The sequence below is a fragment of the Amphiura filiformis genome, chromosome 5 (genome assembly GCF_039555335.1).
Source record: "Amphiura filiformis chromosome 5, Afil_fr2py, whole genome shotgun sequence".
NCBI classification, from domain to species: domain Eukaryota; kingdom Metazoa; phylum Echinodermata; class Ophiuroidea; order Amphilepidida; family Amphiuridae; genus Amphiura; species Amphiura filiformis.
The window spans coordinates 68542042-68569629 of NC_092632.1; the positions used below are offsets into that span (position 1 = coordinate 68542042).

Sequence of the window (27588 nt, forward strand, 5' to 3'; positions counted from 1 at the left end):
AATTCATACGACATTTTCTTTCAAGAGTACGCATTAACTTCAAGAAGTCTTAGATCTTCGCAAGTTACAGAATTCGCACTTGCAGCATAAAGTGTACTTTAATTCGCTCAAGAAAATCATGGATAACGACTATTCGTATGCATACAAAGTTCCTAAAACTGGGCAAGGGGAATCTAATGGTGGATTTGAAAGTGAGAATGGCTCAAAAAACTCTACGGTCGTGACCGCGGTAAGTACAATAATATAATATATTAGCCTACGTACGTTTGCTCTCAGAAAAAGGTGCAACTTTGAACTTTTTGTCACACATGTAGGGAGCATGGGCACCCTCATTCTCTGCGGGTTCTTTTATTCCCTGGCTTTTATTATGTTCTTTATTTTGTTGAAGAACCCAAAGGTTCCTTATAGAACCAATAGAGGCTCTAAAGACCATTTGGAGAACCTTTAGGCCCTATATAGTCCTAGGTGCGCCCTTGAGGACAGACGAATAATTCCGATAATACAACTTGTAACACACTTTTTTTGTCCAAGGTCAGATGTAGCCTAAGTTTAATATAGGCCTAAAGTAGACTTCCCATTTCCAGCGTTATCCCAAATTAGGGGCCTACTATTTCATAAGCTTTCGTATGTCGATGAGCGTATGTGGCCCCGTACTGAATGTCATAAAAGCATAGACGTACTGATCCCGGGGGATAAATCCCCCCAATATTTTGTCAGGGGGAATGGTCCATACAATCACCCCCCCCCTCCAATGTTGACGCCTGTATGTGTGTTTCTGACCAAATTAAACATTTGGCCTGTTTAGCACCCAAAGTGCAAATTTTGCGCGCTTCGCGCGCATTTAGTCCACTTTTGCACCATATTATGTACTGGTAGTCTCGCGGCCAGACTGCATGTATGTGGCTATCACGAATGGAACGCTTAAGCAATAAATCACTTTCTGCGGTCAGGGGGGTATCCATATATGATTTTTGTTTGTTTCAATAAGTAGATAATATGTTTTTACAACTTGTTTTAACAGATAAACTCCCATTTTATGGCTTTGTTTCTTGTATCAGTCCAAATACATGCATGGTCACGGTGTTCCAGTTACCCCAACAAATTGGGGTAAATGGAACAGTGGGATGGGTAATTGGAACAAGGGGCATTACTTGCAAGGAGCCTACATTCATAGCTATATTTACATTGAAAAGATATCAGAATATTTTATTTAACATATATTTTGTGACTAAACAAAAGATTAACAAAAATAATTTTGTTTTCATGTTTTTTTATAAACATGGTAAAATACCACGTAAAAATACACTTTCTCTCGGTACATAACAGAAAAAATGGTTTTCAGATTTTTTAAAAATCAATAGGAGGCCTAATCTACCATGAATTAGTTATTTGTAGTATATAATTTCCTAATAATTAAACCAATTAGTAAAAAAAATATTAACATGTTATATATATTTGAAGTCAGTCAACCGTGTTCCATTTACCCCAAGTGGATCTGTTGTGGGGTAAATGGAACACCAAACTTATTAATTAGCTAATTAGCATATTAATTTGCATAATTTCATCATTAAAATCTGCTATTTTATTGTTTAAAACAATTATGTTATTGTATATAACAAACATATTGCCAATATTGTAAGACAACTCTCAGCACAACATTCAAATATTTAGAAATCAATACCCTTAAATTAGTAATGTTCACTGAACCGTAGCACCACTTCATGGTCAGTGACAACATTTGAGATTTTCTTCCACTCAAATACCGAGTAAACCCACGCTTGGGGTATGAAACGAAAGCAGATCATATGGCGTTGGGGTAAATGGAACACTCGGTATGATGTTGCCCAATTTTTTTCTTGATTGAGGGAATTGTATTCTCAGCGTTCCATTTACCCCACCGTTCCATTTACCCCAATTTACCCTACATGTTTGTTAGGAGGATCGACGAGTGTCAGACCGACGCAAACTGGCTGTGTAGGAGACTACATATTATGGCACTATTTTTCGCGCACATTTGTACCATTAACTTATTTTGTCGCCATGCACTAAAAAGGTGTACGCCCGGGGGGGGGCACTTCCATAGTGGATACGCATCATGTGCCTCGGGAATGACCCCCTTTTTCAAACCGGCTTGTACCCAATGACCCCCTTTTTTGTGTTATGGTCCTACCTATTACTCAATGACCAATTTTATAAAAATCCATGTACTCAATGACCCCCTTTTTCTATTTCCTGCTATACCCAATGACCCCCCTTTTAATTCCCAAATTTAGGTGGTATTTGTGTTCTCCTCCAGAAGTAATGAGATTTTCACATTTCCAAGGTGGCCAAGTTGTTTTTACGCAGTTTGGCACTTATTTATGTGTACTTAATGATACTCTTTTGGCAATCCTGTACTCAATGACTCCCATTTTACTTTTTGTTACCCCAATGACCATCCTTTTTTCGAAGTTTCATACCGAATGACCCCATTCTTATTCAGGTTGTGTACTGAATGACCCCATATTTTTGTATTGTACATTTGACCTGAATGCCCCTACTTTTAACATGGCCGAGGCACATCCCTGCCATTTCAGATAGGGAGTGCCCCCCCCCCGGGGGTGTACGATCTTACTTATGAATTTGGTTAATTTTTTTCAAACCTGATTTTTTGGCATATTTGTGATGTTTACACGTGTAACAACTTGCACCTAAATGGAATCAGCCAAATTTGTTGTGTTTGTAGGTAAACAGAGCAAAGTCCGACATAAAGTCATAATTCAAGAAATTATGACTTTATGTCCCAGTGGGCACAACTGACGTTGAAATCACGTTGAAATCAGGTTGAAATTTCGACGTCGAAATCAATTTCGACGTTGAAATCAGGTTGAAATCACGTTGTATTTGCAAATTTTATGGACCTCAACCTGATGGACTTCAACCTGATTTCAATCCGATTTCAACCTAGAGGTTAGTTGAAATCAGGTTAAGATTTCAACGTTGTATCAACGTTGAAATTTCAACCCGATTTCAACTAACGTCTAGGTTGAAATCAGGTTGAAATCAGGTTAGGTTGAAACTTCGACGTTGTATCAACGTTGATTCAACGTTGAAATCCTAACCTGTGCCCACTGCACTGGGTGTCCTCCTATAGAACTGCGTGTTAAACGGCCAAAATAACCAGCAGTGTTTATCTCGTTATTTCAGCTCAAAATGGACAGAAACCATTCCCGATGATTATTACTACTAGTATTATTTCAGCATTTTGAGTATATAATGACAAATTTAAAATTTGAAGGAAATCGTACATTAAGCCTTTAAAGAAATTTGTTCCAACCCCATCCCCCAAATGTCCAAAAGAAATCTGTGCCACTGCATAAAAGTAAAGAAATGTCGTTCTGTGTCGCTTTCTTCTTTTCACAGATTCCTGCTAGTACCAACTGCAAAGAGAAAAATAGTGGCAAATGTCGCGTCTTCTGCTGCTGTCTTCCCTTCATTATCTGTCTGATTTGTTTAGTTGTTGTTGTTATTGTCTGGCTTACAGTTACGCCACTAAAAGGTAGGTATTACAATAATAACTAGAAGGCTATTCAGTTGTACACAAATACGGCTATACCCGCATGTTATCGGTGTACCCAAACTTAGTCATTTTGCTGAGGACTTAAAATAAAGAAATTGTATGTGTAAAAAGTGAAAGTCCAAGTCACAAGCTTTAATTGAATGTAGGTTGCACTGTCGTAGCACTTAATATAAAGAAATTGTAAAAAGTCCCCTCCCAGGGGAGTCGTCTCTTTACTCTCCATAGGTTGCTGTTGTCAGTCTCTCTTACTCACAGTGAGGCTATGCAATATGATTCAGAGGGAGTATGTAAATTAAATGGAACAGCCATTTCAGAGGGAGTATGTAAATTAAATGGAACAGCTTTTTTGGGGGCCATTTCAGAGGGAGTATGTAAATTAAATGGAACAGCCAATGGGTATGTTATTTAACTGGGACAGCCTTAACGCTTCACGCTGGTATTTCCAATTATGATATAATACGTCTGTTTAGTCCTATGTGTGTGGGGTGGATGGGTGTGTGGGTATTAGTAACAATATAATTCTCAGGTGCTATGTGTGTACAACTACTAAGCCCGGAAGCTGCTTTCTTTGATGAGAAACGGCCCGCCTTTGTTTTAACATTTGGGGCCCTGGGGCCCATAATATTTGACTTATAAGGCTCATGTACATAATTATGTTGAAGTATAATTTTCTAGTGCTATCAGTAGACTCAAGCTGGCTACTGTAGCTACTTTATTTACTGAGTAACGGCTGGCCCTATGTTTTAGCGCTTGGGGCCCTGGGGCCAATATTATGTGATATATGGGGCTCATATGTACATATAACAATGTAGTTCTCAGGTGCAATCTGTGTACAAACTCTGAGCCATAAAGCTGTTTTATATGATGAGAAATGGCCCGGGCCCTTTGTTTTAACATTTGGAGCCCTGGGGCCCAATATATATGACTTATGGGGCTCATGTACATATGTTGAAGTATGATTCTCAAGTGCTATCAGTAGACTCAAGCTGGGCATTGTAGCTGCTTTATTTACTGAGTAATGGCCGGCCCTATGTTTTAGCGTTTGGGGCCCTGGGGCCCATATTATGTGACATATGGGGATTATATATACATATGACAATATAATACTAACAACCTATCTGTGTACCACATCTGAACTCTGTAGCTACCTTATTTGCTGAGAAACGGCCGGCCCTTTGTTTTAACATTTGGGCCCCTGGGGCCCCCAGCCTTGTACATCTGGGGCCAAAATGGGCAAAAGGCACATCTACAACCTAGGGCCCATACGTATGCCACATATGAGCTCTAGTAAACTTGTACTTTTAGAGCTAGGCTTGTCAATCTGTTGCACCTTATTTTAACATTTGGGCCCCTGGGGCCCATAATATATAACATATGGGGCTCTTGTATATTTGTAAATATAGAGTATCCCTAGGGCTATTACCAACTCAGGGCCCTGAGGCTGCTTCATTTGATGAGAAACAGCGTGCTTTGTATTTTCACATTTGGGCCCCTGGGGCCCGTGACCTTTGACCTCTGGGGCCAAGATGGGCAAAAGGCACTTCTACGGGTAGGGCCCATAAGGGTACCACATATGGGCCAGAATGATGTGTTTGATGGAGAAGCCGGAGGAGAAGGAGGAGGAGAAGAAACCACAGGATAACAATATACCCGTCCATGCTTCGCATGCGGGTATAATACTACGAGGCAGGCCCGTACGCAGGATTGGGGGTGCTGATTTTGAAAACGTGGACATTTTTCTGAGGGGGGGGCAATTTTATGAAAAGGGGACAAAATCTTGGCATTTTTTGTCCAAAAAAGCGTAAAAAACCTGAATTCTGAAATTTTTGGATTTTTTGTATACTTTTCCAAATTTGGGGTGGAAAGTTAATTCACAATAATATTTTGAAATTTACGCCGCAGAGTCGAACCAGGCCTAATAGGCCTGTTATAATATTATATGAACTATAATGACTTTGCCAATTTAATTGAGTTACATATTTTTTCCATGGGCTTTATTTTCCTTTCCAGGACTCGTTTGTGGTACTACTCCAAGTTCAATCAATTCAAGTGTCGCTGGTCTTGTCACCTGTCCCGACGATATTTCCATCGAAATATCAGCTTCAACGTCCCCAATCAGAGTATTTTGGAAGGAACCAACTTTAACGGATGGAAATCTAGTCGATATCCTAAGTCAGTCGCACACCCCTGGAAGCAGTTTCCCGGTTAACACGGACACTACAGTGACGTATGCATTCAATGACAACACCAACAGTGAATGTTTCTTCAATATCGCAATAAATGGTGAGTGTATCAGTGTTAAAATTTTTGTTCACAGAGTGAACATTTCCCCCACTTGAACCCATATCTCATATACACAGTTTATCCCTTACATACACATTGTAGCCCATCAACCCTGTGGTTAAGAGGCTAGGAAATAATTCCTAATGTCTCATACCCAGGTTTGTATCCCTTTATCTAATCCTGCCCCATATGACAAGGACTTTTTAGCACATCTTATCTTGTATTGAGACAGGGACTGTTTTTTGCCTTTTTTCTAAGCATGTTTACTATTGGATTGAGCCATCACATGATTATAATAGGCTTTACTGATTGGTGGGTAAGGTCAATGCTATTGTTTATTTTGTGATAAGGCTGAGCATATTACTGCATATATGAAAAATACACTGCTATTTTGTTACAGGCGATTTACTTAATTATACTTCCAACTTCCAAATTTAGTTCCTGTTATCTACCCAGTAATGTTTGCTTATCTTAATTGGAAACCTAATAATTATTGGTCCCAGGTTATTATTTGCATGGTATAATTGAATTTCAACATGCCTATGATTTGAAAGTTTGTATTTCAATGAGTTTCTTGCTGGATGGAGAGTTATATAAGGCAGAGTCAGGATGTAGGCAGATGTAGGTATCATTATGCCTCAAATCACTAATTTATTGTAAGATCAGTTGTTACGAGTCGTACTTGACTCAAGGCCAAAATCACCTTTTTCCCGAACTCACACGAATGCACAACACAAATACACTGTTTGTTTAAGCTAACAAAATCTAAGTCTTTAATTGAAAACAGAGTATGATTGGTACATATAATAACAATATCGCATATACAATAAAATCACACAATGACAGTTTTACTATATCAGTACTTAACCAGCTGTCTTCTTGTTGGTGATCCTAGAGTTCTTGCAATGTTCTGGACGACTGATGTAATATATCCTTATTCACTTGTCCTGCGAAAATCAGCGATGTCCATAGTACACTTGCATTTATAAATCCTTATGTATAAAATCCTCATACGAAAATGATGATGCTTCCTCCAATCTCCTTTGCGCTGCTATCTCCACGAATGTATCTCCTTGCGCTGCTTTCTCCAAAAATGGTGTTTCTTTCACCAATCACTCTTTTCCAGGGAACAGGTTTCTTTAACACAGCTCCGCTGTTTTTTGACAGATGCGTGGCCTTCACAAACCCAGCAAACTCCAGCAATTTGACAGAAGAACTTTTAATCCTTTTATGAGGAAGAGCACTTTTGTGTGCTCGCTGTCTTCTTCGTTGCTGTATTAAAATTAGCTCAATTATTGGCTATATAAACTGGTTAAAATGTACTTCTTTTTTGAAGCACGAAGACCAACACACACATGTGGAGTTTTCAATCTCCCATGGCATTCTGTAAAGTCCCAACAAAAGCCTCCAGCTTTTTGTATCAGTACTCATGCAAAAAATCCCATCATCTATTAATAAACCATTACTTCAATCACATTTTCACAACATTGCTGCAATCTTGGGATTTCCCAATATTAATTATACACATTCACCTTTCACATTACATCACTTCCTGGGGGGTTTTCCTGATGGTGCAATAATGAACTGGGGCTTTCCAAGTTCCAAACATAGATCTGACTTTGTTTACAATAAATAGAAAAAATTCCAAAACGAATTTCCACATCAATTTATTGAACGTAAAAGGGGCTTTCCCATCTCATGACATACTTTCAGCTTGTAAACAAAGTTAAATAATTAAATTAAATCAAATTACTCAGGGCACATCACACCCTCCCCCTTAAAAGAAGAAAGTTCGAATGTAATGAAAACTTTCTTTAATGTTTTCCTCTTTTACATCAACTTCAACATATTATTAACTCTGAGTATTTAACTCATCATACACAGTGACTACTTGTCACATAAGTTCCCTTTTAAAAGGAATTTTTGTTTATCAGCCCTTTTTATGCAATTCTGGACAGGGCATCAGCCATTACATTGTCTTTTCCCTTAATATGTTTGATGTCCAGATTGTACTCTTGCAAGGTCAAACTCCACCTCACCAGTCTTTGGTTTTTGTTCTTCATCCTGTTGATGAAGGTGAGGGGATTGTGATCTGTTAAAACAAGCACAGGGTATACTGTAGTACCCAAATACACATCAAAATGTAGCAATGCTAATAGCAATGCTAGACACTCCTTCTCAATTGTGGAGTAATTTCTCTGGTGCTTGTTGAATTTCCTTGAAAAGTAACAAATGGGGTGGTCAATTTGATCTTCACCCTCTTGCATCACAACACCTCCACAGCCTATGTCACTGGCATCAACAGTCAACTTGAACTGCTTCTGAAAATCAGGTGCAGTAAGCACTGGTGAACTCATGAGTATAGATTTGACTTTGTGAAAAGCATTTTCACACTGTTCTGACCAAATGAATTTTGCATCTTTCTTCAACAAATCAGTCAAAGGACTTGCTATCTCTGAAAAGTTTGGGCAGAACTTTCTATAATAGCCAACCATTCCTAGAAATCTCATGAGTGCCTTCTTGTTTACAGGTGTGGGTATTGCTCAATTGCTTCAACTTTGGCTTTGATAGGTTTCACCTGACCTTGACCTACAACATATCCTAAGTATGTGACTGTGGCATGGCAAAACTCACTTTTTACCAGATTGACTGTCAACTGTACTTCAGACAGCTTCTTAAACAATTGATGGAGTTGTTCCATGTGTTGTTCCCAAGTTTGACTGTAAACTATCAAATCATCTACATACGCTTCACATCCCTCTATGTCTGCCACAATTTGGTTCACCATTCTCTGAAATGTTGCTGGGGCGTTTTTCAACCCAAATGGCATAACTTTGTATTGGTAAAGACCAAATGGTGTACAAAAAGCAGAAATCTCTTTGGCACGGTCTGTGAGTGGAACCTGCCAGTACCCTTTCAAAAGATCAAATTTGCTAACAAATTTTGCATTCCCAATTTTGTCTATGCAATCATCAATTCTTGGAATTGGGTACGAGTCTGTCTTTGAATGAACATTTGCAGCTCTCATGTTCATGCGACCAATCGGTATGAACCATCAGGCTTGGGAACAAGTATGCATGGTGAACTCCACTCACTACTACTTGGTTCTATGATATCATTGTCTAGCATATAATTGATCTCATTTTTGAGATGTTCCATTTTCAATGGATTGACTCTGTTAGGATGCTGCTTGATTGGTTTTGTATCACCAACATCTACATCATGAAATGCAGCATTTGTTCTACTTGGCGTATCAGGAAATATATTGTCAAATTTGTGAATCAAATTTGCAATTTGACTTTGTTGATCTTGAGAAAGATGACCTAACTTTGAGTCCAAATTAGTGAGCACATCAGAATTGTTCAATTTTACATTATACTCTTTGTGCTCTAGCTCTTTATCCTGGTCATATGTGACATCAGAATTGTCATCTTTACTCTTGTCTACATCGGCATGTTTGTCTACATTATCAGCATATTTTACTGTACACACAGGTTTTGGAATGCCACTGTCACTTCTTTCAACATACTCTTTGAGCATATTTATGTGGCATAACTGCCTGCTCTTGCGTCTACCAGGAGTTTTGATAATATAATCTACTTCACCCACTTTTGACTCTACCTCACATGGGCCATGATATCTGGCTTGTAATGGGTGTCCTGGAATTGGAAACAGTACTAGAACTTTGTCACCTGGTTTGAACACTCTCTCTTTGGCATGTTTATCGTACCATTGTTTCATTTTGGCCTGACCCTGTTTCAAGTTTTCTTTGGCAATATCAGTTACTCTGTTAAGCCTATGCTTAAAATTGGAGACATAATCCAACAAATTGATATCTGATTTCTCATTGAGCCACTTTTCTTTCAACAACTTTAAGGGCCCACGCACTGTGTGTCCAAACACTAACTCAAAAGGACTAAATCCTAAAGTTTCCTGAACAGCTTCCCTAGCAGCAAACAACAACAAGTGTACTCCCTCATCCCAGTCCCTCTGAAATTCCAAACAGTATGTCCTGATCATGTTTTTCAATGTTTGGTGGAACCTTTCTAGTGCACCTTGTGATTCTGGATGGTAAGCACTTGAGGTATACTGTTCTATACCTAATTGATACATGACCTGCTGAAATATTCCAGAAGTAAAGTTTGATCCTTGATCTGACTGTATGGACTTGGGGAGCCCCACAAATGTGAAGAACTTGGTTAAAGCTTTCACTATGGTCACTGCTTTAATATTTCTCAATGGTATGGCTTCAGGAAAGCGTGTTGACGCGCACATAATTGTCAGAAGGTATTGATTACCTGACTTAGTCTTTGGTAGGGGGCCTACACAATCAATAATAACCCTACTAAATGGTTCATCAAAGGCTGGAATTGGCTTCAATGGAGCAGGAGGTATTTTCTGATTTGGCTTCCCTACTACTTGGCATATGTGACATGTTTTGCAATATTCAGAAACATCTTTTCTGAGAGTGGGCCACCAGAAATGTCTCAGAATTCTTTCATGAGTTTTCTTAACACCCAAATGCCCTGCCATGGGACTATCATGTGCTATGTTAATAACTTCAGTGTGGTAGACTTTTGGTACCACAATTTGGTGCACTACCTTCCACTCTTCATCGGCAGGCACATCAGGTGGGCGCCACTTTCTCATTAGCACACCATCATGTTTGTAAAAACAGACAGAATTTTGTTCTGCTTCTTCTAGGGTCAATGCCCTTTGATTGATCTCTTTGAGTTCTGGGTCATTTTGTTGCTCCAGAATCAGCTTGTCATGACTTAATGGGTCTCTCATGGTTTCCCCAATTTGTTCATGCTCAGAGGCTGTGTCATTTTGAGGGTCTTCTTATCCCCTGGAGAAGGAAGTTTATCTTCTTTCTCATTCAACTGTGACACAATGTGTCTTCCAAATTGTAGCCTAAGTCATCAATTTGGTTGTCCTCAATTGTTTCTAATGAGGCTCTCTTACTCATTGCCCGTGTCACTGCACATGCAGGAAATATCTCCTCTTCCTCACTATTATCATCCTGTAAACAGGGCTTATCTGTAACTATTGGGTCAGGAAACACCTTCCCCCTGCCAAATCATTTCCTAGCAACATGGACACTCCTTTGACTGGCAATTCATGTCTAACTCCTATGGTTACCGGACCAGAAACCAAGTCAGATGTCAAGTTAACTTTGTGGAGAGGTACACTAATTATTTCCATCCCAATACCCTGGATCAAAGCATTACCTGCTGAACTATCCTCATTAAAGGGTAAAGTTCCTTCCAGAATCATAGACCGTGCACAACACGTATCTCGCACAATCTTAATGGGCTTTGGACTACCATTCTCACCAAGTGATACTACTCCCTCTAACACAAATGGTTCAAATTCTTCACACACCTTGTCTGTCTCACCTCCCTTTTGTGGGAATTCTTGTTTCTTGATTTGACTGACTTTTCTTTGACTCAAGTGACACTGCACATCCCACAGTATTACTAGCAGTTTGCTGCTGTTTTGTGCGTCTTGTCTGCCTTTCAAGAAATAACACTGGGTCATCGTATGCCCTGGTCTCTTGCAATGAGTACAAGTTACTTTGGATTTAAATTCAGTCCCAAATTTTGCTTTGTTACCTGAACTCCTGGGGTCCCTCTACCACCAGCACTATGCTGTGAATTAGACTGAGTTCTCCCTCTTGTGTACCACCCTGATTTATTCTAGGTTGGTTATGGCTGAACCTGTTTGAATAACTTCTGTTATGACCAAATCTACTCCCATTCAATTTGTGAGTTAAGCCATAGTCGTCCGCCATTGTCGCCGCCTCATTTAGCGTCTTAATTTTGCTAGCGCTTTCATCCAAATGGGTTTTAATGTCAACGTGGACACATTTCTTGAACTCTTCTATAAGAACCAATTGCTTAAGTTGGCGAAATCATCTTTGACTTCTTTTGAACCAAGCCACCTGTCAAACATTTGTTCTTTTACTCTAGCAAATTCTACATGGGTTTGATCTGATTGCTTTCTTGAATCTCTGAACTTTTGTCTGTATGCTTCAGGCACCAGCTCATAGGCCTTGAGAACTGCCTGTTTGACTTCTTCATAATCATTACACTTCTCTATTGGTAGAGCTGAGTAAGTTTCCTGGCCTTCCCCACAAAACTACTTTGTAACAGTAGGGTCCAATGCTCTGGAGGCCATTTCAAATTTGTAGCTACCTTTTCAAAATGTTGAAAGTACTCGTCAACTTCTTTCTCTTTGAATTTAGGCACAAGCTTTACATACTTTGTAACATCAAAGCCTGACTTTGACTTTGAGGAGAAACTTGATGAGTATTTGTCACCTAGCTTAGCCAACTTCTCTTGTTCAAACTCAATTTCTTTTTTCTTTCAAATGTGCTTCCATTTGAATTTTTGCTAGTTTTTCCTTTTCTTCCATTTCTAATTTGTGGTGCTCAAGCGCCATCTTTTCTTGGCGTGCTTCTTCTTCCATTGCTAGTTTTTGTTTTTCAATGTCTAGCCGTTCTTGTTTTTTTTTTTTTTTTTTCTCTAACTTGATCATTTCCAGTTTTTCTTTTTGGTCCATTTCTATTTTCTTTTGGTCCATTTCCATTTTCCTCAGTTCTAATTGAATTTCCAACTCTTTCAATTTAAATGCTGAGTCCCCACCAATTTCAGTTTCTACGTCAAGTTTCTCTGCCCAATAGGATTCATCAAAATGTCCTCTCCGACCAAAACATCAATCAATGCATTTTTGATTATTTGCTTTCTTGTAGCTTGCTTTACTTTCAAGTTATAATGTTTGGCAAATGCTAATAAATCAGGCTTCTTCAACTCATCAAACTTCTCCCAATTTATAGTTTCAAGAAACTCTTCTGCTTTAAACTCTGCCATACTGTACTTTCACGTTCAAGACTTTAGTAAATTAATGTTAACCTTTTTACAGTGTATTTCCCGGACGACGAGCCCCCAATTTTGTTACGAGTCGTACTTGACTCAAGGCCAAAATCACCTTTTTCCCGAACTCACACGAATGCACAACACAAATACACTGTTTGTTTAAGCTAACAAAATCTAAGTCTTTAATTGAAAACAGAGTATGATTGGTACATATAATAACAATATCGCATATACAATAAAATCACACAATGACAGTTTTACTATATCAGTACTTAACCAGCTGTCTTCTTGTTGGTGATCCTAGAGTTCTTGCAATGTTCTGGACGACTGATGTAATATATCCTTATTCGCTTGTCCTGCGAAAATCAGCGATGTCCATAGTACACTTGCATTTATAAATCCTTATGTATAAAAATCCTCATACGAAAATGATGATGCTTCCTCCAATCTCCTTTATGCTGCTATCTCCACGAATGTATCTCCTTGCGCTGCTTTCTCCAAAAATGGTGTTTCTTTCACCAATCACTCTTTTCCAGGAACAGGTTTCTTTAACACAGCTCCGCTGTTTTTTGACAGATGCGTGGCCTTCACAAACCCAGCAAACTCCAGCAATTTGACAGAAGAACTTTTAATCCTTTTATGAGGAAGAGCACTTTTGTGTGCTCGCTGTCTTCTTCGTTGCTGTATTAAAATTAGCTCAATTATTGGCTATATAAACTGGTTAAAATGTACTTCTTTTTTGAAGCACGAAGACCAACACACACATGTGGAGTTTTCAATCTCCCATGGCATTCTGTAAAGTCCCAACAAAAGCCTCCAGCTTTTTGTATCAGTACTCATGCAAAAAATCCCATCATCTATTAATAAACCATTACTTCAATCACATTTTCACAACATTGCTGCAATCTTGGGATTTCCCAATATTAATTATACACATTCACCTTTCACATTACATCACTTCCTGGGGTTTTCCTGATGGTGCAATAATGAACTGGGGCTTTCCAAGTTCCAAACATAGATCTGACTTTGTTTACAATAATTTGGGGAATTCCAAAAATGACTTTCCACACCATTATCTTGCACGCACAAGGGGCTTTCCCATCTCATGACATACTTTCAGCTTGTAAACAAAGTTAAATAATTAAATTAAATCAAATTACTCAGGGCACATCACACAGTGCAGAATATTTTAGATATGAAAATGGAAAGTTAGAACAAATTGCTATACACCTGATCCGTGAACTGTCTTTTTGAAAGACTCTTCTTGTTTAATATGCCCACAAAAATTATCCATGCATTCACTTGAAACAAAAGCAATAGCTCAAAGACCATAAACCCAAATCACCAAAATAAAGTAGTCAATAGATGGAGAATATTTTCTGCATATTTTATTACCTCATTTGGTCCGGGGTACTCCCACTTGGAGGTGACGATATGTAGGGCTGTTGCCAAGACCCCCTTTTTCAGTGTCACTTTCACCCTCATATTTTTGTGCGAACACATGCTCTGTCACCCAAAGACCCCTATTTTTCCATTTGATCTGTCACCCAAAGACCCTTATTTTTCAATTTGAACAGCAACTTTCATATATCACTAATTTTGTTACTTATTTCGAAAAAACAAAGAAATTTGAAGCTATTCAGAACTAGAAATTCGATGTTCGAGGTTTCTGTGGCGCTGTTTCGGCTCTCACCCAAAGGTTCGATTTAAAAAAAGGTCATGTTCTCACCCAAAAAAAACAAAAATGTTCTCACCCAATGACCCCATATTTGTTCAATTTTGCTCTCACCGAATGCCAAAAGTCATGCTCTCACCCATTGACCCCATATTTTTTACATTTTGCTCTCACCGGTATTACACTGCTTCATAGACAATCTGGTATACCAGAACGAAATTCAAATTTCACGATATCTTTGCTAAACAAATCAATCTGCAAGAATTTTTTTGTACATAAACATTATATAGCCAGAGGTTTCCAGTGATATAAAAATCTCAACTTTTTTTGAGTTAAATGGGGGACGATGCTGTCAATCACGAACGTTTTCATAATATTAAAAAACATTTTTTGATAATCTACTGCCCAACAAACACAAAATGTTTTACAAACGTTTAAATATCAGGTTATATAAAGGGTATAAAAACATTTTTATAATATTCCAAAAACATTTTTGAAAACTTTATATAAAACAGTGTAAACAGAATGTTATTTTGGGGTTGAAAAAGTATTTTGCAAAATAATGTTTATCCAAAATATTTGCAATAACGTTTTAAAAACGTTTTCATGACCTTTATAAAACTCGACATTTAAATGTTATTAAAACGTTTTGAAGAAAAGAAAAACACATTTTAAGTACATTTCTCAGTGTGTTTGCTGGGTGCAAATATTTTAATATAATGTTATTTTTGTCAACACTTAAAAGTGTTGACAAATATTTGGCAAAAAATGTTTGCAAAAATAGTTTTAATACAATAACATTTTTCAAACGTTTGAAAAATATTGTTGTAGTGTGTTTTCATACAAAACGCGTTTAAAACGTTTTCATGACCTTTATATAACCCGACATTTAATGTTATTAATATATTGTGGGGTTTTTTAGTAAAAAAATATAACTTATTTAAAACGTTTTTTGCTGTGAAGGCAACAATCAATTCATTAATTGCCTATGTTTGTTTTAAAGTTGACAAAGTCATATCGTCACCAGATGCTTGCGGTTGTGAACCCAGTTTGTCTATCGAGAACTGTCCCGCTGATTTCATACACCAAGAGCCTGCATTCTGCGGTACTGTTCCAGTTTCTTGGACGGAACCTTCTGCGACTGACGGCTGCGGTGGTACTGTTCAGGTAGAGAAAACCCATGCACCAGGAGCTGAGTTTTCTGTCGGTACTACTACAATTAGCTATACTTTCACAGATTCTTCACAAAACCAACAGACATGCGAATTTGATGTCAGCGTCTCTGTTATACGTAAGTTAATGAATTCACAATCAGTGGCGTGCATGGCGTGGTCCCCAACCCGGGGCTGAAGAAGAAACAATTTTGCCGCCCTTCCTTAACAGCCCGAAAAGGTTGACCCAATTTTTTCACGGTCGTTTGAAAAGTGAAAAGCAAAAAAAAAAAAAAAAAAAAAAAACGGTTTTAGGCGCTAGCGCCCTAAAAGCAACCTATTTTCAATTTTTTTTATGCTTTTTCAATTTTTTGCGCCTTTTTATTTGCTAATTAGTTTTGCCGCCCCGCTTAGTTTTGCCGCCCTGTTTTTGCCGCCTTCTTCTTCTTCCGCCCCCTTTCGTTTTTGCCGCCCCTACTTTTACCCCGAGGCAAAGCCCCCAAAATACGCCGCATGACAATGGAAGTACTCAGTCATCCAAACTTCATGTTCCACAATAGATAATTAATAGCCTTCACTGTAAAAATTGTTGAACACATGACACATGTGTAATAAGTGTTCTAAAATATTTCAGAAAATCAGTGTACAAACTACAAGAACACCAGTACTTGTTCAAATGTAACAAAGAAAGACATAAGGAACTTTTGAACATGTGTCAAGTGTTCAAAAGGTGGTATGTATGTATTCTAAGTTTTGTAAATGTTGTCTTATTTTTCAAAATCAAATATTAAATATTAAAATAATTAATGTTTCCTTTTTGTGATAGTGCTAGGTAAGGAGACACTATTTAAGGCAAATTTTAGTATTGATATGCAGACATCTTTTCGCCAGCCCAGTTGGTGCTGGTACCTGTTTCAGGTTTGGGGTCAGTTTACTCAAGAGATTATATTTTAGTGGTATTGGAATGATTTTTTTTTTACTTTTTGTGGTTAAATTTTTTAAAAATATTTTAATTGATTTGTTAGGAAAAGTAAGTATGTTTTGCCGTTTCAACGAACGAAAACGAGTGAGTATTACCAAAGTTATGTTTGAACTAATTAATTATGACTTTAAAAGTTTAAAGGCCTAAATGTAACAATAATAGTTAATATATATAGCATCATATGGTCAGCAGAAGAAAATCTGACATCACCTATGATGTCATATCAGTGTCCTTGACCGGGGTCCTTACTCCTTGACCACTGAACAGCGTGATATCATGTTGATAACAGATCTATAGAATCAAAATCTTCATCATATCCCGGATCATATCACAGATTCTCAACAATCTGTGATCATATGGACCATATTGATGTGAAAGTAGTTATCTATCATATCCTGTGTCGTTTTATGGATAAAAATGACTCAAAATGTTATTGATGAAATGGTTGCTATCATAAACATCAGTTTTGTCTTTTCAACGGGAAAAATCCGATGCAAAATAAAGTTTTTAGGGCCTAGCTATAATATGGGCATAATTTATGCATATAGTATTGAACAATGTACCCCATTTGACATGCACTTATAGATAAATAAATTGTCTTACTTTATTAATTTAATAACTTCTTTATTATAAATAAAATGACACATAACTATTTGATTCATAAAATTACATTCAACAAAATGATTGAAGAGAAAACACACAAGGCACTAGGCAGACTGTTATAGAATGGAGTATGTAAGATGCCATGTCCATAGCTTCGCAGGAGTTTCCGACTAGCAATCAACATGATCAGCACATTCAGAAAAACACAGTTTAAGAGTGAAGATTGTAGTGAGTAACCAGTCCTTTATAAATGTGCTGGCCACTATCTATTATAATATAGTAGGCTTAAACTATACATTCGAATTAATTAAGTTATTTTAAAATAAAATGTACATGTAAGTTAACTCAAACCGGCAGTGTATATATCGAAAGCAGTGAAATCGGACATTCCTAAGCGAAGATATTGAGTTCGTAAGTTCTGGTATTACAAAATTGGAAATTGAGATATCGTGGGTAAAAAGCTGAAAAGACAAAAAAAACCAACGACAACAACAACAACAACAACAACAAAACAAACAGACCAGAACAATTTGGAGTACATGTAATGAATTAAAAAGAGTTGACATGAGATTAGGAATTAATGTTTTCTGCTGTTTCAGTGTGCATGTTCTCATCGTTGATGGTTTGGTGGACTGTCATGTAGATGTAAGCGTGATCCTAAAATGCCTTTCACATTGACCAAAACTAATTACAAGACCTCTTCTACATTGAGGCTGGCTTTCCTTTTAAAGGGAATTTTATTATAACTAATCTTGGAAACAGAGACAGAACACTACCCGGTACTACAACTGTTCTATGACTTTTACAGTGTATGTCTTTGCAGCTATCATACCTGGCCAGTCAATGATTTAGAACCTAGTTTGAACCTAATGAACCATACAAATAGATGAAAGATTGAATAATAATAATGGCACTGGAAATGGAAATCTAGTCAAAGAGAAATAATTATTGTTTCAGAAAAGGACTCATTTATCATAAACTTGATCATACCTCCGATTCCTATATAGGCCCTAACCTTTTATTCTTATATACAATCGCCATTTTATATCATTGCATTTTTTCATAGGCATTGAAGATGACTCTATACGGCCAGTAATTTTCAACTGTCCAGAACACATATACGAAGTCTTGGAGCCCGGTCAGACAACTCTGGATATTTTGTGGGATCCACCCACTGCCAGAGACGGTTCTGGACTACCTGTAACAGTTCAACAAACTCATTCACCAGGAGACCAATTTACAGCAGGAGGCTATGAACTTGTTAAATACACATTTACTGATGCCGCTGGTAACGAGGCTGTTTGTGAATTTGCTGTTACTGTATATCCAAATGGTAAGCCTGAAAATCGAATTGTAACAAGAACTGTCTTAAAAAATATTGGCGAAGTTTAGTATAATGTAACTTCAAAGCTCTATATAACATGACTGAATTTAGTGCTGATTTGTCAGTGTGACATTTTGGGATTCATCCTGATCCGGGTCCTGGTCGAGGCAAGTTATATATTTGCTACAGGTCAACTGAGCATGAATGCACTCATTGAGTGATTTGAATGATTTATTATGTTTTTTGTTTTTTTTTATATCTGATCTTTTTATTTAGGTGTAGCTGCTGACACGGTTCCTCCCACAGCGAGTGGATGTGGAAACACTGTGACGTTGTATCCAACAGCTGGGAGCACTACTGCCGACTATAACGTTGTGTGGCCAACAGCTACCGACAATGATGGACAGACTCCTGTTCGCATCACCACACACCAACCTGGAATTCAGTCTTTTCCTCTTGGACGTACCGTAATTGATGCCTATTACTATGACACTTCTGGGAACAGAGCAAGTTGTTACAGAATTATAATTGTTCGTAAGTGCATCTTCATTTTTAAACCTAGGCCTTTTGATGTGAAACAATATTTCTTTCTTTTTCGGTTTCTTTTCTGCATGCCCTTTTGTTATGCTACCTAATGATGGTCAGCTTGAAGCTCCTTCCTTGCTTTACAGCACCCAAAATGTTGTTGAAACATGTAGGTTTTCTGTTCAAATTCAAGCTCCCTTCAGATAAATGTCAGGCCACCAGTGGCGTAGCCAGCATTTTGACTTTTTCAGAGGGTGGGCAAGGGGGGGGGGAATTTTGACGAAAATGGTCAAAAATGAGCTAAAAAGTACAAAAAGGCCTACAATCTTAAATATCAGTGCGGCCAGCATCTCGGGGGAGGGCAAGACTTCTTATATGGGGTAGCTGCCCCTTTTGCCTCCCCCCTTGGGGCCACGTACTGTAGGCCACCTTTTATTTGTTCCTTTGTGTGCATGGTCCCGTTTTTATTCTAAAACAAAATAAAACTTGCAAGTTCTTCTCTCCAATTTCTTTATCTTGTTAAAATTCTTTATTTGTTTGATAAAGTACGCTCGTATGTTTAAACCACCCATATTTACACATAATTTTCAGGTTTACAAGGAGCTGCTCCTGTTACAGCTACTGTTAAGAACTGCCCTGTGAATGTCTATCTTGAGATACCTGAAGGAACATCTACTCGTATCTGCTGGGAGGAACCTATTCTTACAGATGGTGCAGGAAATACAATAGCAACAGGACTCGGGTACCAATCTCACCACCCTGGTGCTGAGTTTGTCATTAATGGATGTAGGGAACAAGTTGTGAACTACTTTATTTTTGATTACTATGGAACTGAAACACGCTGTGCTTTTAGTGTTACTATTCGAGCCATAGGTAGGTCGCTTTATATTTCCTATTTAGGCCAAATCAAATTATTTGCTTGTCCATAGAAGTTGGGTCGGTTGGTCGGTAGATTATGCCATAGTCGAATTTTGATAAAAAAATATGTAATCATGATGAATGGCTTGAAGTCATTCTGTTGAACTCAAAATAATTATACTGATGTTTATTAGAATTAAAGTGTTCAATAGTAAAATGGTCGTAAAGAGTTTATATAATTAGATGATTAGTGACAATAAAAGTTATATTGAATGCAACATATCTTGTATAATTATAATTGCTCACTTAATATTGAGCAATTCTGATTTTGGAATCTACCAGTTTATTGATCGCGAAAGCCCGAGTAAAAAACTTGGGAAGCTAACAAACAGAGGGAGTACGGTGTCTGAAAATATCAGATGTGAAAATCTATCAATTGCACACAAATTTATACAAATCAGCATTTTATGCTTAAATGTAATAGCCAGAGTATGCAAAATGGGCAAGTGGACTACGAAGAAGTCTAGTTGGTCGGGAAATGTTTTTTTTTCTTTCTTTTTTTTCTTGTTATATCTTTTTTCCCCAAGTTCCAAAATTATAATGTGAAGTACTTGTTTGTATGTAAAACACTCACTTTTCCATCAAAAACAAATTCAGGTAAACCATAATTTATTTGACATACTTCTCGTACCCATTTCCATTCACCGAAATGTATTCTTCCCACATGCGCTATATTTCACTACGTCCATGATTTCACGAACTAGGCCTCTACCTTCATAGCCATTATCTGAAACCTGCACGCTATAAACAATAGATTATCTGGAACCTGCACGCTATAAACAATAGATTATCTGGAACCTGCACGCTATAAACAATAGATTATCTGGAACCTGCACGCTATAAACAATAGATTATCTGGAACCTGCACGCTATAAAATATAGATTATCTGAAACCTGCACGCTGTAAACAATAGATTATCTGAAACCTGCACGCTATAAACAATAGATTATCTGGAACCTGCACGCTATAAACAATAGATTATCTGGAACCTGCACGCTATAAACAATAGATTATCTGGACCCTGCACTATATAAAATATAGATTATCTGGAACCTGCACGCTATAAACAATAGATTTTCTGGAACCTGCATGCTATAAACAATAGATTATCTGGAACCTGCATGCTATAAACAATAGATTATCTGGAACCTGCACGCTATAAAATATAGATTATCTGGAACCTGCACGCTATAAACAATAGATTTTCTGGAACCTGCACGCTATAAACGATAGATTTATACCTGAAACATGCACTCTCAACAGAGGGGAGTAGGTAATAGACGGGTTCTATTTTGGAAAAAAAAGTTGGCAATCAGCTTAAATTTTTGTTGATCTGAGTGCGCTAAACTCGAATCTGTTGTCTGCCAAGCAATATTTTGAAACCGTTATACCCTCAAAAAGACCCCATATAGGGGGTAAATAATAAATATTAATTTTGTCCCAATAACACTTTTAAACATGTCAAATTGTGTGTCTAGCCCTGCGGATCACAGAAATGTAATGTTTATGCGTGTACGACCTATCGTTAAGAATGAATGGGGCACCAAAGGTCACAGGTCGATTTACTTGTTGTATATGAGTCAAAAGTCAAGGTTGCTCAAATTTTCGTAAAAGTTGAGGCAAATTGTTCGCCTAGCTAAAAGGTTTCTGAAAAAGAATAGTTTGCACTATCTGCGATGTCTAGTCAGCATGTTACACAGCAAAGTGTCAAAAGATATGTAGGATTCCATAGGATTCAATGGAATTCATATTTATTTTTCATCTATCTTCTGAACTTGACATCGCAGATAGTTAAAACTATTCTTTTTCTGAATCACTTGAACTTGGGGAAAATCGGACCAACTTTAATTTATTTTTCACTCCTGTAGGCCTATAACATCCCTATAACATCATGACCTTGGACCTGTTGAGCCTCATAATTTGGTAACTATGTATCCCACACGCAAATATGTTAGACCCAGACAAATAATTTGAGATGTTCTTTAGTGAAGTAACAAGCCTTCATAGTATTGACCCTTCGGATTAAAGAACTGTAAATTCGGAGTAATATAACCCTTCGGAGTAACAAACCTTTAGAATAATTGCCCTTCAGAATAATGGTCCCTCTGATTAAAGATCTGTTTCCGTATTAATTTCTATGTATTTAGTTTGATTAACTAATTGACTCCAAAATAGTATGACAAGATGACATTACTTATAATTTTTATTTTGTTTGCAAATAGGACATGAAAACTTGCCAGGAGAATGGAGTCGGTGGTATGATGGTGACAACCCAAGTGGTAATTGTGATTGTGAAGAACGTGGTTATCAGGTAAGATGGCATCTTTAAAACTGTGTGCCTCCCCAAATAGAGATTGCTGCAATGCCTTCAACTCAACAGTGTTAGGGGCATATTGGCGCATCGGACTAAGACCCCATCAAACACAAAACGTTTTCGACATAATTCGCAAAAGGTTATAAAAGTTTGTCAGAAAACGTTTAATGTCGGGTTATATAAAGGGTATATAAAAGGTATAAAACGTTTTCATAACATTAAAAAACATTTTTGATAACCTACTGCAAATATTTTAACATAATGTTATTTAAATGTTGACAAAATATTTGGCTAAAATGTTTGCAAAAAAAGTTTACAATACTATTTTGAAAACGTTTTTAGAATATTGTTGCAGGGTGTGTTTTCATGACCTTTATATAACCCGACATTTAATGTTTTAAAAACGTTTTTTGCCTAAACTCAAACCCAAAATATAACTTGTTTAAAACGTTTTTTTATTTGCTGGGACATTGACTCATTATTGCGAGTTAGCTTGAGGTCCTTTGTTCGAGACCCTGTGGCGTCAACGTGTTGTGCACTTAGGCATGGCTCTTCACCCCTGCTTCTCCCCACCCAGGTGTACGAAATAGGTACATGTACCTGCTATATTCAATGCCAGTAGTCAAGGAGCTTAATCTCATGAGTTCAACACCCTTGTTTACCAAAATGTTTAATACCATAAAGTGTTAGGATGTTCCCTCTAGATCACTGCTATAGAGGGATACACCTTTGTTTCCAATGGACATTTTATTGTGAAATGTCTTTGTACAAGGAATACATAAAAAAAAATTCCACATAGCCCCGAATGAAAAGTATTTAATTATCTTTGTAATCACTCAAAATACATTTTGTGTGAATTTTACATCCGAACTAGAGGCTATTAAAATTTTACAAGCCTTTTTATTTTACATGTAAAGCCTATGGGGGTGACGATTAGAAATGGACGGCAATATTGAAAAACCCTTATTTTGGGCCATTTTAGACACTAAAATGCCCATAAAAAAAGAATAGCCTCTAGTCCGAATGTAAAATTCACACACAATGCTACCTGAGTGAGTACAAACATAATTAAATAAATTTCATTCGGGGGGCTATATCAAAAACAAAAAATGTCCTATACCTTCATGGTTATGAAACAAAGGTGGATAGTGGACTCAAATTGCAGTGTACGTTTATCGCTAGAGGTCACCAAAGGTCACACAGGGGTAAAAAAAAATGCATGCTTCAATTTTGTTGAAAGATATGTCAAATTACTTGTCTGATGACAAGGATTAAACAAATGTATAGTTTTACATTTGCTGCAATTCCTTTTTAACTCAACAGTTACGGTTTTTCTTACATCTGTTTTCATGTCATCTCTTATAGATCTAAATTTACCTATCTCTTATCTGAAACCTGCACCTCTTATAGATCTAAATTTATCTAAAGTTACGCATAATTTTTTGTGATCCAGGCAATCAGTCTGAAGTCTGTCATATTAAATTTTCAGTTTCTTATAGGATTTCAAAAAGCATTTGTAAAGTTACATTTTGCAGAAAACCCCAATGAAATTGGACAATCAGTTCAAAAGATTACGAGCAGTTAAAGAATTTCCAAAATAGTAGGAAACAAAAGGAAATATTTCCTTCGATTGGCAATATCTCAAAATTTCAGACTTCCGACTGATTTTGACACAATTGTTTGATTCCGACACATTTTATCCAAACTCAGGAGCATAGCCAGCTTTTTGGTTCGGGAAGATGGAAAACAATATCCTGGTTGCATCATTAATCCGGTATTAATCAGTGAGATATAAGTCTGCGAGTTACCAAAAAAGGCTTTAGGGCTCATATTGAAATACCCTACCACGCTTTTCACACAGAAAGAAGGCAGGATTCCCTCTCTAAGCGTGCGCCTCAGGAAAGCTCGGTCATAAAACGGATGGATTATATGCATCGGTGATACACCCTGCCCAGGATTTTAACAAAAGAAGGCTAGCACAGGAAAGCTGCAGGATGGCGCACACCTTCCTGTGTAAGGGAATTTCAATATGAGCCCTTATTGACAATGTGCGTGTGTAGCGCAGCAACATTTGGTATTTTCGCTATTTTGATCAGGATAGAATTTTGTTGGGAAAGGGGGGCTCAGTGTCCCTTTTCTTTTGCCTTCTTAATTTTCTCTTCCTTTTTTTGTCAGAGGGGCACTTTTTCTTTTTTATCCCCCCCCCCCTTGCTGGCTATGCTACTGTCCAAACTCCTCATTTTTTTTGCCCTAAAATGGTCTTCTGAATTCAGAAACCTAAAAACAGAATATTTTTAGCAAATGATCTATAACAATTGCTTGATCATACAAACCTCAACAACAAAATAACCTGAAACTACCCATAATAACCTAGATCCAAGAGCTTCACCAATAGTGATTAACAAATAAGCGGTTTATATTTTGTAAACAGATAGCAGAAACACCTTGTGCTACTGGAGAACCTGTAGATGCCCAATGTCAAACACTTACTGGTGAAGATTGGCGGAGTGTTGGCCTGATACCATCCATTCCTGAGAAAAGAGGACAAGTAGCTTGGTGTTGTCCAAGACTTGGTTTTAATTGTTTCAACTATTGGAATACACTTTACAATCAGCGATGCCTGGACTATCGTGTTCGCTTTAAATGTCCTCTTCCGGCACAATAGGAGATTATGTAATTTATAAGTCATGAAACTCCAACTTGTGATTATGTATGCCTCACAAAGTCTACAAACTAATAATAAAAATAAGTTTTTAACATTTTGAATTTAACATCTTTATATATTTTATGTATGCCATAACTACAGAAAATAAATAAATAAAATAACACAACAAAGGTGTTACCAAAGATTGTAAATAACTAAACAATATACTGTAAAATCTCGTCTACAAGCATATAGAGTGCTTCTGATGAAACCTACTTTAATCCAGGCACCATTATGGAGTTTGAGCAAATAAATTACGGATCCAAGCATATACAAACAAGTATTATTATAAGACCACTATTTTGTATTGGCATATTTACGCTTGTTTCGAATTAATTTAGCTTTCATAAAAATCACTATATGTGACCATCCACCACGAAGTGGTAGTAAAGTCGGCTCTAGATCATTTTCTGTTTATTGCAGATTTTGAAAGAATGCACTTTCAGCTTTGAAATGTCGGACACCTCAACCAGCTTCATCGGACATCTGGAAGTGAAGTTATGGTTCATCAAAGGTCAAATTTCTAGTATATTTTACATAGAAATCCATATACTGTTTTTGATTGTATCTCAAAATAGAAAATGCCGACTTTACGACCAGTTTGTGGTGGATGAGCACATATATGCTTGTAGACGAGGTTTTACGGTATTATTATATTGTTTAACAATAACATTATGTACATAATAAAAAGTAATAAAGTAACCAAGTTGCAAAAAGTCTGAAATATCTTATAATTTAACAAGGTATTTATTAAGAAAGTATATGCAAGATATCGCAGTAACTTAATCCTAGCATTTTGTGGTAAATGAATGGTGAGATATCAACTTGGCATCTTCAGAGCTTATAGCAATGCAATACAAATCCCTCTCAAATTCACTCACAAAAATGGCATCACAGCATCGCCTGTTAAGATGACATGCTGGCGATCACATCCATAGCTAACATTATCTTATCTCAACATTTTAAAAACTCTCTTTGATGCTACAAGGTAAAAACCCGGGGTAAAAACATTGAGATTTCAACTTTTGCACCAAAATTAGCACTTTTAACAGAGAAATTCATCAATTTGATAGAATTTTAGAAATTCCTTACTTTGTTATGTCAAGATTCCAGGAATACCAATGTACAACAAATGGGCTATTCCAGTTGAAATCCATACTCCCCGTACGGAAGACATGACCTTAATCTTCCACACAGGGAATGTGGATTTCAAATGGGGTCACCTGAATGGGTGACTCCATTTGAAAAATACACTCCTGTGTGGGAGATTAAAACCTAGTCATCCATAGGGGGTGTATGGATTTCAACTGATATAACCCAATGTCTGTACTCTTTGCTAAAAGTTGTCAATATAAACAAACACTTTGCTGCAAAATGTTAAACAAAGTTGCTGCTGTAACAATTTAAACTATACCAATTCAAAGGTGAATTTAATAGATACATGTAGTGGCAGAAAATATATTACAATTCAAGCAATACATAATATATACAGAGAGAAGAGATTAAAATCATGTAAATATCAATTATCACTCATTACTTTGCATTGTAATTTGCATATTATTAGAATAATATTAATATTGAATGTACAAGTATCAAGTATATGTATGCTTTAAAAATTATGTACAGAAACTCTCACTGTATGCTTTTAATTATGTACAGAAAACGCCACTCTACTATGATCAGCTGATAATATGCGAGAATTATTAGTTGTTTTTTTCCTATTACACACATCAATGAAGTCCCAACTTACGCCTGCGTACATTTGAAAAAGCATGCATCAGTCATGCAATACTCAGCTCACATAAGTGCTGTGCCCAGCAGCTGTGTATGCTGTGAGTCCTGTCTATTACACGCTGATACATAGTATAGTTATAGTTAACAAAAACTATGCTTCGGTGACAAAAAAAACCCAACTCTGTTCTACAGGCGGACGGACCTTTCAAATAGGGCCGGTCCGTTGGGCCCAAAAATCATCAAAATCTTTGGGAAATACCCAAGAAAACATTTACTTCCCGAATTTTTTTAAATTTGGGTTGGCATTTATTTGTACATAAAAAAATTGTTTCCCAATTTTGTTAAAATTCGGGTCGGTCGGGCACGTAAAACAGGGTTTTCTTTTTTCGTCACCTCATAATCTATTTTTACAGATTATTGATGTTTATATTCCTATATATAAATATAGTACAGTAGAACAAGCAATAACATATTTATTAGTATCAAAATGTGACACTGTCAATTTTTGATGAACATTTGTGTTTTAAATACTAACCCTAACCCCATTAAAAGTGGATTTCTGGTCATTAATTAAAACTTCAAGAAAATATAAAAAACAAGAATAAACATAAGGGTGTATTGCCTGTTTTCATTAATAACTCAAAATCTATATTATTTATGCATAGAATATTAATTTTTTGTATTTGTATTTTATAGAAATAAACTCTTTGCAGATATGGTAAAATGAATACATGCATCTAACTTGCTGTTTTGTTTTGTAAATATAAATGCCTAATAATTTACATAATCAGTGAACCAGATGATCAGTGGCAGCACCAGGAATTTTTATTGGGGGATGCAAACTGAATTTCAGGGGGGGGGGGTCAACAAATTTTGCACAAAATTACTGCAAAAAGTGGACATTTTGTAATTTGGGAGTTTTTGCCTTAAAAGTGGG

General features: G+C 36.9%; 1 protein-coding gene across 1 annotated transcript; it reads left to right on the plus strand.

The window, feature by feature from the left end:
- Positions 1–27379, plus strand: LOC140153609 (hyalin-like). The gene is made up of 9 exons (XM_072176396.1): positions 1–229; positions 3403–3538; positions 5570–5842; positions 15399–15686; positions 18198–18464; positions 18732–18989; positions 19572–19853; positions 22122–22210; positions 24645–27379. The coding sequence occupies exons 1-9, from the start codon at positions 119–121 to the stop codon at positions 24876–24878; spliced, it is 1938 nt and encodes a 645-aa protein (XP_072032497.1). The 5' UTR covers positions 1–118; the 3' UTR covers positions 24879–27379.
- Positions 27380–27588: the final 209 nt, after the last annotated feature.